Genomic DNA, 13,771 nt, shown 5'->3' with positions numbered 1-13,771 from the left:
TCATATATTCTTTCAATTTCTTCATCATCCGCTTAACTAGTAGGCATATAGACCTGCACTATTGTGGTGGGCATTGGTTTGGTGTCTATCTTGACAACAATAATTCTTTCACTATGCTGGTCGTAGTAGCTTATCCGCTGCCCTATTTTCTTATTCATTATTAAACCAACTCATGCATTTCCCCTATTTGATTTCTTGTTGATAATTCGGTAGTCGCCTGACCAAAAATCCTGTTCTTCCTGCCAACGTACTTCGCTTATACCAACTGCATCTAACTTCAGCCTATCCATCTCCCTTTTCAGATTCTCTAACCTACCACAACGATTCTAACTTCTAACATTCCATGCTCCGACTCGCAGAATATCAGTATCCTTCTTCCTGATGATCGCCCCCTCTCGTGGAGTCACCACCCGGAGATCCGAATGGGGAACTAGTTTACCTGCGGAATATTTTACCCGGGAGGAAGCCAACATCAGTACATCATTCATATAGAGAGAGCTGCATGTCCTCGAGAGTTAGTTACGGCTGTAGTTTCCCGTTGCTTTCAGCTGTGTAGCAGTATCAACACAGCTAAGCCATGTTGAGTATCATTACAAGGCCGTATCAGTCAATCATCTAGACTGCCGCCCTTGCAACTACCGAAAGGCTGCTACCCCCCTTTCGAATAACCATTCGTTAGTCTGGTCTCTCAACAGATACCGATCCGATATGGTTGCACCTGCGGCTCGGCTATCTGCATCATTGGGACACGCAAGACTCCCCACCGCGACAAGGTCACATGGTTCGCAGAGGAGGGGATCTTGGGTATCTACCTGGAATACGTCATTGCGGCGGTTCATCTCCAACATCTTATCAGCCATCCCTGCGACACGCTCCAGGCACTCTTCGCTCACGACTAGGATATTTTTTTATCGAATCTGGAAGCTTATCTAACCAAAGGGTTCTAATAACCTTATCAGTCATATCCTTTCCGGCTAACTACTGCATTTTTCTAAGAAGCTGACTAGGTTTGTAATCTCTTAACTCTACACCAGTAGACAATCTTTTGATCTTCACATCTTCACTCTCTTTAAAAATATCCAGGAGTCGTGATTTGCGGCGGTATATTTGGCAGTTCCTGGTCCTGTTATTATATCCCAAATATTCTCGATATAGTTTGGTTTGAGTTGGGCAATTATGCAATTACATTTTGTTTCTTCGGATGTGATTCTATTAATGTTGAACTGGGCTTCTACTTGGAGAAACCAAATTTCTGGCTTCTCAAACCAAAACGGAGGAATGTTTTCGCTAATCTTGTTAGCTTCGCATCCTACGGTTGGGCTATCTTTGTTTTCCTGGGTTGCCATTTCGTGGTTAGTTCCTCTTGTATATATTTCTGAATACACAATTTACAACACAGTGTACGGCCTAAGATGGATATTCATCACAGGATGATGAAATAAATACGACTGAAAACTTCTACTCACGTAACAGTCGGGGTCATGTTACTGCTTATAACTCCTGGTTACTAATCCGTATTTAATACATTTATGTACTCTGCTGTATGTACAAAAATAACACTTTACAAGCAAAAAAACATCTCAATGAATTCTCGATATCGGGTTCCTCCTTTCTTTCTTATTTTATTTCTTTGTCTCTTGTTCTTACACCGCCTTTAAAATCTGCTACAAGCCCTCTCTCCTCTCTATGAAGCCAAAAGAACAAACAACCGAATATGATTACTATACTTTTAGAAACCTCCTCTGCGAACCATGTGACCTTGTCGCGGTGGGGAGGCTTGCGTGTCCCAATGATGCAGATAGCCGAGCCGCAGGTGCAACCATATCGGATCGGTATCTGTTGAGAGACCAGACTAACGAATGGTTATTCGAAAGGGGGGTAGCAGCCTTTCGGTAGTTGCAAGGGCGGCAGTCTAGATGATTGACTGATACGGCCTTGTAATGATACTCAACATGGCTTAGCTGTGTTGATACTGCTACACGGCTGAAAGCAACGGGAAACTACAGCCGTAACTAACTCCCGAGGACATGCTGCTCTCTCTGTATGAATGATGTACTGATGATGGTTTCCTTCCAGGTAAAATATTCCGGAGGTAAACTAGTCCCCCATTCGGAGGGGGCGATCATCAGGGAGATGGATACTGACATTCCTGCGAGTCGGAGCGTGGAATATTAGAAGTTTGAATCGTTGTGGTAGATTAGAGAATCTGAAAAGGGAGATGTATAGGCTATACTTGTAGTTGGTATAAGTGAAGTACGTTGGCAGGAAAAACAGGATTTTTGGCCAGGCGACTAACGAATTATCAACACAAAATCAAGCAGAGGAAATTCAGGAGTTGGTTTAATATTGAATAAAAAAATAGGGCAGCGGGTAAGCTACTACGGCCAGCATAGTGAAAGAACTATTGTCGTCAAGATAGACACCAAACCAATGCCCACCACAATAGTGCAGGTCTATATGCCTACTAGCTCAGCGGATGATGAGGAAATCGAAAGAAAATATAAAGAGATAGAAGATTTCATACAATATGTAAAAGGTGACGAGAATCTAATTGTGATGGGAGACTGGAATGCAGTGGTAGGCCAAGGAAGAGAAGGTAATACAGTAGGAGAATTCGGATTGGGACAAAGGAAGGAAAGAGGAAGTCGGTTGGTTGAATTCTGCACTGATCATAATTTAGTCCTTGTCAATACTTGGTTCAAACACCACAAACGACGGCTTTATACGTGGACGAGACCTGGAGACACTGGAAGGTATCAAATAGACTTCATTATGATTAGGCAGAGATTCAGAAACGAGGTGTTGGATTGCAAAACTTTCCCAGGAGCAGACGCGGACTCTGACCACAACATGTTTGTCATGAAATGCCATCGGAAGGTGAAGAAATTGAAGAAAGGAAAGAATGCAAAATGATGTGATCTAGAAAAGTTGAAAGAAACGAGTGTGAGGGATTGTTTCAAGGAACATGTTGCAAAAGGACTAAATGGAAAGGCTGAAGGAAACAAAATAGAGGAAGAGTGGATAGTCATGAAAAATGAAGTCAGCAGGCCTGCTGAAGAAATGTTGGGAAGGAAGAAAAGATCAATTAAGAATCAGTGGATAACTCAGGAGATACTAGACCTGATTGATGAACGACGAAAATATAAGAATGCTAGAAATGAAGAGGGCAGAAAAGAATACAGGCGATTGAAGAATGAGGTGGATAGAAAGTGCAAGGTAGCTAAGGAAGACTGGCTGAAGGAGAAGTGCAAGGATACCGAAGGTTATATGGTCCTAGGAAAGGCAGTTGCTGCAAACAGGAAAATCAAGGAAACCTTTGGAGAAAGGAAATCTACGTGTATAAATATTAAGAGATCAGATGGAAAGCCACTTCTAGGGAAAGAATACAAAGCAGAAAGATGGCAGGAACGTATCCAACAGTTGTATCAAGGTGAAGATTTAGATAATTTGGTTCTGGAACAAGAAGAGGCTGTTGATGCTGATGAAATGGGAGACCCAATTTTGAGGCCAGAGTTTGACAGAGCTGTGAGCGACCTAAATAGGAAGAAGGCACCTGGAAATGATGACATTCCCTCTGAATTACTGACTGCCTTAGGAGAAACCAGCATGGCAAGGTTATTCCATTTAGTGTGTAAGATGTATGAGAGAGGATAAGGCCCATCCGATTTTCGGCAGAATATTGTTATACCTATTGCTGACAGGTGTGAAAACTATCGCACCATTAGTTTAGTATCTCATGCAGATTAGCACAAGCAAGGAAGAGCCTTCTTAAGAAAATAAATTTGTTCACTTCAAACATCGATATAGGAATTAGAAGGATATTTTTGAAGATTTTCGTGTGGAGCGTGGCATTGTACGGAAGTGAAACATGGACGATAACTATCTCAGAAAGAAAGAGAATATAAGCTTTTGAAATGTGGTGTTACAGAAGAATGCTGAAGGTGAGATGGATAGATCGAATTACAAATGAAGAGATACTGAATCGAACTGCCAAGAGGAAATCGATTTGGCTAAATGAATTTGACGAGAAGAAGATATAGAATGATAGGGCACATCTTAAGACACCGAGGACTTATTCAGTTGGTTTTTAAGGAAGTGTAGGTGGTAAGAACGGTAGGGGTAGACCAAGGTATGAATATGACAAGCAGATTAGAGCAGATGTAGGATGCAGTAGTTACGGTACCGTACGTAGAAATGAAAAGGTTAGCACAGGCTAGGGTGGCATGGAGAGCTGCATCAAACCAGTCTATGGACTGATGACTCAAACACAACACAACTTTTAGATATACAGAAAGCCTTTAACAACGTTGGTCATGTTCATTTAAGGAGTTAACAGTACCAACCAGATTTGCTAGTTTAACCATGAATCTGCAAATAATCACACAAATTGAGACGCAGGGCTCTCTTGATAACTAGGCGAGTTCCTCTGTTGCTAACCCCGTTAGTTGGAGAAGAACAAGTGATAAGCCATGCGATGACGAACCAATAACCAATTACTAATATTAGAAGGGAAGAAATATTCAGCTACTGGGGATGGAAGGGAGGAAAAATGGGGTAAACCTGAAAGTAAATTGAGGTTGAGTAACGTCCTTTACAGGCCACCAACTTTGCGGCTGCAGGGCGGTCTTCTTGCCAGGATATCGCTCAGACAAGTTCTATACATAAACCAGTTGTTGGTCATTGTGTCTGTGGGCAGGAGCAGGTTCTTCCAGAAGGCGTCCTTGAGCTATTGGCGTGCAAACCAGTAGCCGCAGGACACTTCTCCCCGAAAGTTCACTCTCACTCAAGACGACCCACACACAGCCAGTCTGCTGCAGAGCGGAGGGGCGGGCCTAGTTGGCCAGCTAACGTACTGTACGTGGGAATTTTTTAATGAAAAGTCACATTCCTTTTGTAAGGATTCGACGCGATACCACATGGGCAAATGTGTAGGGAATGGTGTTATTTAAGCAGTTTCGACTTGTCTCCGCGGCGTTACGCTGACCACGTCCACTCATTTGCCTGGAATGAGGTATTTCTATCAGGTCGTCTTTTTCTTGTCAGAACAGATATGATTCAACCCTCTCATATAAGCAAGGGCACGTGGGCTTGGCGTTCTGTTGTTCGTATTTGGAGAAAAATAACAATATAACTACACAGTGTGGATTAGTAGTGATGGCATGTAAAATACTCTGCTGAAACACTTAGCATTTAACTTTTAAAGTTAAAAACTTCATGATCGTTCCGCATTGAATAGAGAAATAAGAAGATGTACAATATTAGAAGGATCCACCTTTCAATACTTCGTTGTAAGTTGAACTAAAAAGAAGTCACAACTTGTTTATTGGGACGGGTTTCGACACATTACAAGTGTCATCATCAGCCAAATAGTAAAGTAGGGCAAGATATAAAGATCTTAAAACAACTAATACATTGAACACAGGCAAAAAATTAACATTGATTCATATCGTAGCAATTCAGAACTGAATTAGAATGGATTAGGACGCAGTAGTTACGGTACCGTACGTAGAAATGAAAAGGTTAGCACAGGCGAGGGTGGCATGGAGAGCTGCATCAAACCAGTCTATGGACTGATGACTCAAACACAACACAACTTTTAGATATACAGAAAGCCTTTAACAACGTTGGTCATGCTCATTTAAGGAGTTAACAGTACCAACCAGAACTGAATTGCTACGATATGAATCAATGTTAATTTTTTGCCTGTGTTCAATGTATTAGTTGTTTTAAGATCTTTATATCTTGCCCTACTTTACTATTTGGCTGATGATGACACTTGTAATGTGTCGAAACCCGTCCCAATAAACAAGTTGTGACTTCTTTTTAGTTCAACTTACAACGAAGTATTGAAAGGTGGATCCTTCTAATATTGTACATCTTCTTAGCATTTACCTGACAAAATTAGTTCCAATAATTCAGCATTAGAAAACAGCCTTCTATATCATAAGCCCGAACGTCGAAATTGACACTTACGCAGTCTTGATGACGAGGAATCGAAGTCCGTGTACAAGACAGCTAAGGCTACATTATTATTATTATTATTATTATTATTATTATTATTATTATTATTATTATTATTATTATTAATGGAAGACAGTTCATCAAGTTGAACTTGAGGTTCATGTGTTTGTCAGGGGCACCCCACTATTCCTTGTCGTAGTCTTCCCTCTACTGAAGTAGTAACTATTCAGGTGTTCGCGATGTTACAAAGTACTTTGAAAAAATGTTACATGTCTGAAGGCCAATGCGATAGTCGACCTTACGTCCTCTGCTCGCTGGTGGACGGCCACCGCCCTACCCTCGGGCTCTGTGATCACCTCCAGCACAGTTCCCTGGAGATAATACGCTAACATTACGGATAAACGCAACAACAAATAATTTGAGACGATTCTGAGATATCTTAACGAATCGTATGATTCGAGTTAAGAAAATAGTGCTTTTGTTTCAGCGAATTAAGCGAAATTTAGTTCATTTGCAAGAAGTCCGAAACTGCAGCAAAAATAATGGAAAATAACGAGCTTGAAGTTGAATTAGATGTGTGAAGGAAAAGAGGAAGCAAGATAAGGAGTGCCGGTACTGGAGTGCCTGTTCGCTTTAATATTGCATTAACATTGTTTCTACAGTTTTTAAATAATTCAGAAATCACACAAACGAGCCTGTTACAGTGAAATTCAAGCGAAAGGGCGGACCACACTGGACTTACATAACGCAGACGCAGCGTTTGCCACCAAAGCTGAGTTCGTTTCTGATCAGAAAAGAAAATATTACGGTGTCAGTCTCCTCATTTGCAGTTCTGATTTATTGGTGGATTGTTTCTAACATTCTATATTTTAAATTAGTAAGGATAACATATGCCTTGAAAACTATTTTGAAAATGACCTGAGTTCTCTTTTCTCTAGACAGCGGTGGGGGTAGCACCTAGCGTTCCTTGGAATCCGCTCTGTACAAGAGACATGTTCTGCAATCCAGCAATACATCAAAATAGCGTCACAATTAGTTATTCAGTAATTTTGCTTTTTATTCCCAAAAATGTCAACATTTTCAACTTTCTTAAAAATCTATAAAATTTTGTAGGAGTAGTATCCATCGTCGTAGAAACGCCTTGTTTCGGAGAAACAAATACCCGTTTCCCATTGTTAGTTAACAACTAAAAACATTGACAATAATGTAGCGACCGGGTGCCCTATGTTCAAATTATAGCGTGTCCCTAAACTTAGTGGCAAAAGTGTACATTGGTGCCAACAACTTGTCAGCTTACTTGGAAGCATTGCCCTCAGAAATATGTTTTGTTTTAATGGAACTTGTCAAAATTGAGAGGGTAAAACAATGCTCCTGATCTTCTAGGCTGATGTCCCACTCCATGCCTAAATAGTTAGCGTGCTGGCTTTAGGTCACAAGGGTGTCGCTTGTCCTTATCACGACGCGCAGGTCGCTTATGGGCGTCAAGTGAAAAGACCTGCATCTGGTGAACCGAACTTGTCCTCTGACACTTCCGGCACCAAAAGCCATACGCCATATTTCAAAGCCTTTTCATCCTATTCTGGCAAAACCGCCATACTCGGAGTACAATACTACATCGACGTTTAACGTTTCACGCACTCACAAAGAACAAGGCGACCAGTGCGAAGATACAACGGTGACGTGGTACTTACCGGAAACCATCGAATCCATCGTCAGAACCATTAATGGTGAGGACAGGGGCGCGAGCGTACGCCTTGGCGACCCGTCGATTGCGCTCCAGCACGATCACCTTGGCCCAGATCTCATCGTCGATCTGCGTCCATTTCTCGAGCACCTCCTGGATGTGATCCTGAAAAGAGCAAGCACATAGTACAGTGTGGCTGTATTATCATCAACATACGTTACCATTATAGACCGTTATGCCTTTCAGCGTTCAGTCTGCAAGCCTCTGTGAATTGACTACACGTCGCCACAATCCTCTATTTGCAACTAGTGTTGGGGCCTCATTTAGTTCTATACCTCTTATCTTTAAATCGTTAGAAACTGAGTCTAACCATCGTCGTCTTGGTCTCCCTCTACTTCTCTTACCCTCCATAACAGAATCCATCATTCTCTTAGGTAACCTATCCTCTTCCATTCGTCTCACATGACCCCACCACCGAAGCCTTCATCCATGAAGATCATTCCTAACTTATATCCTCGTTCTGAGTGTCCTCCTGCCATTGTTCCCACCTGTTTGTACCAGCAACCATTCTCGGTACTTTCATGTGTGTTACTTCTAAGTTATGAGTAAGATATCCTGAGTCCACCCAGCTTTCGCTCCCGTAAAGCAAAGCTGGTATGAAAACAGACCAATGCAAAGATAGCCTAGTTTCGCCCGGGAGCTGACTTCCTTCTTACAGAATACTGCTGATCGCAACTGCGAGCTCACTACACCTTGATTCAATCTCACTTACTATGTTACCATTCTGGGAGAACACACTCCTAAGTACTTTAAATTATGTACCTGTTCCAGCTTTGTATCACCAATCTGACATTCCTTTCTGCTGAATTTCTTACCTACTGACATAAATTCAGTCTTCTAAAGGCTAATTTTCATAACATACTCATTGCACCTATTTTCAAGTTGCTAGATATTAGACTGCAGGCTTTCGGCACAATCTGCCATTAAGAACAAGTCATCAGCATAGGCCAGGCTGCTTACTACATTTCCACCTAACTGAATCCCTCCCTGCCACTTTATACCTTTCAGCAGATGATCCCTGTAAACTACAAACAGCAAAGGTGAAATATTACAGCCTTGTCTAACCCCTGTAAGTACCCAGAACCAACAACTCATTCTACCATCAATTCTCACTGCAGCCCAATTTTCAACATAAATGCCTTTGATTGATTTTAATCTACCCTTTATTCCATAGTCCCTCAGTTTGGCGAACATCTTTTCCCTCGGTATCCTGTCATATGCTTTCTCTAGATCTACGAAACATAATCACAACTGTCTATTCCTCTCGTAACATTTTTCAATTACCTGACGCATACTGAAAATCTGATCCTGACAGCTCTTCTGTGGTCTGAAACCTCACTGGTGTTCATCCAACTTCCTCTCAACCACCGATCGCACTCTCCCTTCCAAGATTCCAGTGAATACTTTGCCTGATATACTAATCTATGAGATACCTCGATAGTTGCTGCAATCCTTCCTGTTCCCTTGCTTATAGATAGGTGCAGTTACTGATTTTGTCCAATCTGAAGGTACCTTACCAACACTCCATGCTAATCTTACTACTCTATGAAGCCATTTCATCCCTGCCTTCCCACTAGTGGTCTGTATCATCGAAAAATCCCCGGAAACCTCGTACATTCCCAACAGACTTCCTGAATTCGAAGTCGGTTAAGATATAGTCTATTATAGATCTAGTACCCCTAGCTTCCAATGCGTAGCGGTAAATAGCCTTATGCTTGAAGAATGTATTTATAACTGTTAAACCCATACTAGCACAGAAGTCCAACAAACGCTTACCATTCGCACTGGCTTCCATATCTTTCCCACATTTACCAATCACCCTTTCGTATCCTTCAGTTCTATTTCCAACTCTCGCATTGAAATCACCCATTAGCACTATCCTATCCTTGCTGTTGACCCTGACTACGCTGTCACTCAATGCTTCTTAAAACTTGTAAGTTCATCCTCATGTGCATCCTCACATGGTGAATACAGTGAGACAATTCTCGTGCTAATTCCTCCAACTGCCAAATCTAGCCACATCATTCGCTCATTTACGTGCCTAACAGAAACAATGTTGCGTGCTATAGTATTCCTGATAAACAGTCCTACACCATAGTCCGCCCTTACCTTTTTTAACACCCGTCAAGTACACTTTATAATCTCCTATCTCTTCATCGTTATCTCCTCTTACCCGAATATCACTTACTCCTAGTACGTCCAGATACATCCTCTTTGCTGACTCAGGCAGTTTTACTTTCTTTCTTCCATAAGCCCCATTAATATTGATAACTCCCCATCTAATTCCATTTTGTTCACCAAGTTGTTTCCAAGGAGTCCCTCGCCTGTCAAATGGGAAAGGGATTCCGCTACTCCCATAGGTCCGAGGCTTGCTTAAAATGTTCTGAGCTCGGTAAATTCATGAAGCAGGATGCTACCCTACTTACACAGTGTCGAAGTGAGGATCTTTCCTCTGACGGGTTAGGGACCACCGGGGGATTGTATAGTCCTAATCGTCTGAGCACAAGGTGGGCCATGACTCAGAATATGTCTTAGATGCCCACTCCCATTCCATAGCAACTGGTATCCCGACTCTCAGGACCACTTAGTAGGCCACTCAGCCGCTGCCCATGGTTCACATAGATCATTCCTCTACAGTACGAATGGACATTTTATTTTGATTGTAGGCACAAAATGGAGATGAGGGACGGCTTGTCATTCAGACTCGAAGCGCTGAGCAAGGAAGGTATCGCTTGCAGTTGAAACTGATACAGCACTAGAAACATTCCAAGCAATTCAAACCAATGAGAATTGGTAATTTGTATCCTTGATGTTTTCCACTAATGGAAAGAAATTATTTAATTAAGAGAAAGGAAAATGTATATGACCATCATCATCTCGCAGCAAGAAAGGCGACATCTGCGCTGCTATCAGGACGGAGTGGACAACACAAGCAAAGTTTCATGTGAGAAGTACACATTTCACAGGGTCCATAAACTGTATAGACTTCCCTGTAGTAGTATAGAAAATACTTCTGTGTTAACGTCTGAGTAGATTAAATTGCTCAGAGAAGGAAAATAAAAAAGAGACGAATAAAGAAAACAGTGGCTGATCTTTGGCAGATAAGATGTAAAGGCCGGTGTCTAATGGCTAACGAACTGCAAGTCCGGCTCCTTTCATCCACATGATTCCAGGTTCGATTCCCAGCCGGTCGGAAGCTAGGTCCCCATCCTGCACCAGGCCTCTGCCGAAGGCACACGCAAAACCTGTTACATTTCCTTTCTCAGGTATTTATTTATGAGAAACAGTTTCCGTAGCATTAGATTGTAGCCCGCCTGGTACAGTGGTAGGGCAGGGTCTGAGTTTTATATGATTCGCTGGAATGTTGGGTGCAAGGAAATTATCCTCCGATCCGGCCGGGATTCGTACCCGGAGCAATGTATGTAATCAAATATACCGAAGTACCACTGCTGTGTGATTTATTTCTTGCTTTGACAGTTTGTGGGGCTTTACGACTTTCTACAAATGTTCCATTACTTTTAGCAATAGCTACTGGACTGAGGGTCGTACAGTTGCAGTTCTCCTTGAGTTACTGTGATTGAAAGTTTTTTCTATGGGGTCAAATTGGAAAATACGAAATAGCAACTCCGAAATGGTCCTGAAATCACCGGTGTTCATAGAAATAAACGTCCGGCTCCATGGCTAGATGGTTAGCGTGCTGGCCTTTGGTCACAGAAGTCCCGGGTTCGATTCCTGGCAGGGTCGGGAATTTTAACCATAATTGGTTAATTTCGCTGACACGGGGGCTGGGTGTATGTGTCGTCTTCATCATCATTTCATCCTCATCACGACGTGCAGGTCGCCTACTGGCGTCAAATCGAAAGACCTGCATCTGGCGAGCCGAACTTGTCCTCGAACACTCCCGGCACTAAAAGCCATACGCCATTTCATTTTTTTCATAGAAATAAACTACGGCCGTCACGTCTGATCGTTGCTCCAAACTGAAAAAGGAAAATTGTTTCAATTTAACAATCCTGACTTCATTCAATGAGATAAATGTGTCTGCCTCACTACAAGTGTTTTACACTGACTGACAGAGCAAATGCAACACCAAGGAGTGGTCAGAACCTTATGCCAATTGCAGGGTAGACTGACGTCACTGAGGTATGCTCATGATGTGAAATGCGCTGCTGTGCTGCGCACGTAGTGAACGATAAATGGGACACGGCGTTGGCGAATGGCCCACTTCGTACCGTGATTTCTCAGCCGACAGTCATTGTAGAACGTGTTGTCGTGTGCCACAGGACACGTGTATAGCTAAGAATGCCAGGCCGCCGTCAACGGAGGCATTTCCAGCAGACAGACAACTTTACGAGGGGTATGGTGATCGGGCTCAGAAGGGCAGGTTGGTCGCTTCGTCAAATCGCAGCCGATACCCATAGGGATGTGTCCACGGTGCAGCGCCTGTGGCGAAGATGGTTGGCGCAGGGACATGTGGCACGTGCGAGGGGTCCAGGCGCAGCCCGAGTGACGTCAGCACGTGAGGATCGGCGCATCCGCCGCCAAGCGGTGGCAGCCCCGCACGCCACGTCAACCGCCATTCTTCAGCATGTGCAAGACACCCTGGCTGTTCCAATATCGACCAGAACAATTTCCCGTCGATTGGTTGAAGGAGGCCTGCACTCCCGGCGTCCGCTCAGAAGACTACCATTGACTCCACAGCATAGACGTGCACGCCTGGCATGGTGCCGGGCTAGAGCGACTTAGATGAGGGAATGGCGGAACGTCGTGTTCTCCGATTAGTCACGCTTCTGTTCTGTCAGTGATAGTCACCGCAGACGAGTGTGGCGTCGGCGTGGAGAAAGGTCAAATCCGGCAGTAACTGTGGAGCGCCCTACCGCTAGACAACGCGGCATCATGGTTTGGGGCGCTATTGCGTATGATTCCACGTCACCTCTAGTGCGTATTCAAGGCACGTTAAATGCCCACCGCTACGTGCAGCATGTGCTGCGGCCGGTGGCACTCCCGTACCTTCAGGGGCTGCCCAATGCTCTGTTTCAGCAGGATAATGCCCGCCCACACACTGCTCGCATCTCCCAACAGGCTCTACGAGGTGTACAGATGCTTCCGTGGCCAGCGTACTCTCCGGATCTCTCACCAATCGAACACGTGTGGGATCTCATTGGACGCCGTTTGCAAACTCTGCCCCAGCCTCGTACGGACGACCAACTGTGGCACATGGTTGACAGAGAATGGAGAACCATCCCTCAGGACACCATCCGCACTCTTATTGACTCTGTACCTCGACGTGTTTCTGCGTGCATCGCCGCTCGCGGTGGTCCTACATCCTACTGAGTCGATGCCGTGCGCATTGTGTAACCTGCATATCGGTTTGAAATAAACATCAATTATTCGTCCGTGCCGTCTCTGTTTTTTTCCCCAACTTTCATCCCTTTCGAACCACTCCTTCTTGGTGCTGCATTTGCTCTGTCAGTCAGTGTACATAACCCCAGAGCAGTGTTACTGTGTTTCAACATGTGAGTCTGATCTCAATCAATATCATGGTTAAACTTTACAAGATTGAAAGATAGATATAAACTTGGCAACACCCAACGAAGTCGCGGAAGTTGAGAGTCATAAACATCTGAAGTAGCCGTAGAAACTTTCTAATTGACTAAACAGTGTGTTCGGGAGGTTGTAGCGTAGTAGTGCTGCCTGCAGAACATTTCAAGATCCACACTGACTATCAAGGACTTTGGCTCCTATATTTGCCTCGAACCACCCCGCAGTGTTGCCAATTGAGCCATTTTATCTTTGAAAAGTCATTTGCTACAACATTTCCAGTTTAGCTATTAGCTACATTTTTAACTATGCTGTAAATTTCCTTTACGCGAGAAATTTAGGTTGCTTCTATTTTATTTTTCTTTACGATTCAAGCAAGTGTGAAATAAAATCAAAGATCACATGCACAACGCGATACCCGCTGCGGTCACGATCCTGAAACCTTCAACATTGTTGATGTCGCACGTGACACTGATGTTGTTTGTGATGATAGAGACCAAAGCAGCAAAATACTTGGGGCGAGGC

General features: G+C 43.5%; 1 protein-coding gene across 2 annotated transcripts in view; it reads right to left on the bottom strand.

Annotated features, from left to right (window-relative positions):
• exp (expansion) overlaps positions 1-13,771 on the bottom strand; it is a 374,884-nt gene that overhangs the window by 162,149 nt on the left and 198,964 nt on the right. For both annotated transcript variants that reach the window (XM_067152795.2, XM_067152794.2), the window contains exon 3: positions 7,653-7,810. In XM_067152795.2, the coding sequence (XP_067008896.2) occupies positions 7,653-7,810 (158 nt within the window). The remainder of the gene's footprint in view (positions 1-7,652; positions 7,811-13,771) is intronic.

The sequence above is a fragment of the Anabrus simplex genome, chromosome 8 (genome assembly GCF_040414725.1).
Source record: "Anabrus simplex isolate iqAnaSimp1 chromosome 8, ASM4041472v1, whole genome shotgun sequence".
In the NCBI taxonomy this organism is placed as follows: Eukaryota; Metazoa; Arthropoda; class Insecta; order Orthoptera; family Tettigoniidae; genus Anabrus; species Anabrus simplex.
This window is presented reverse-complemented; position numbering and strand designations above follow the sequence as displayed.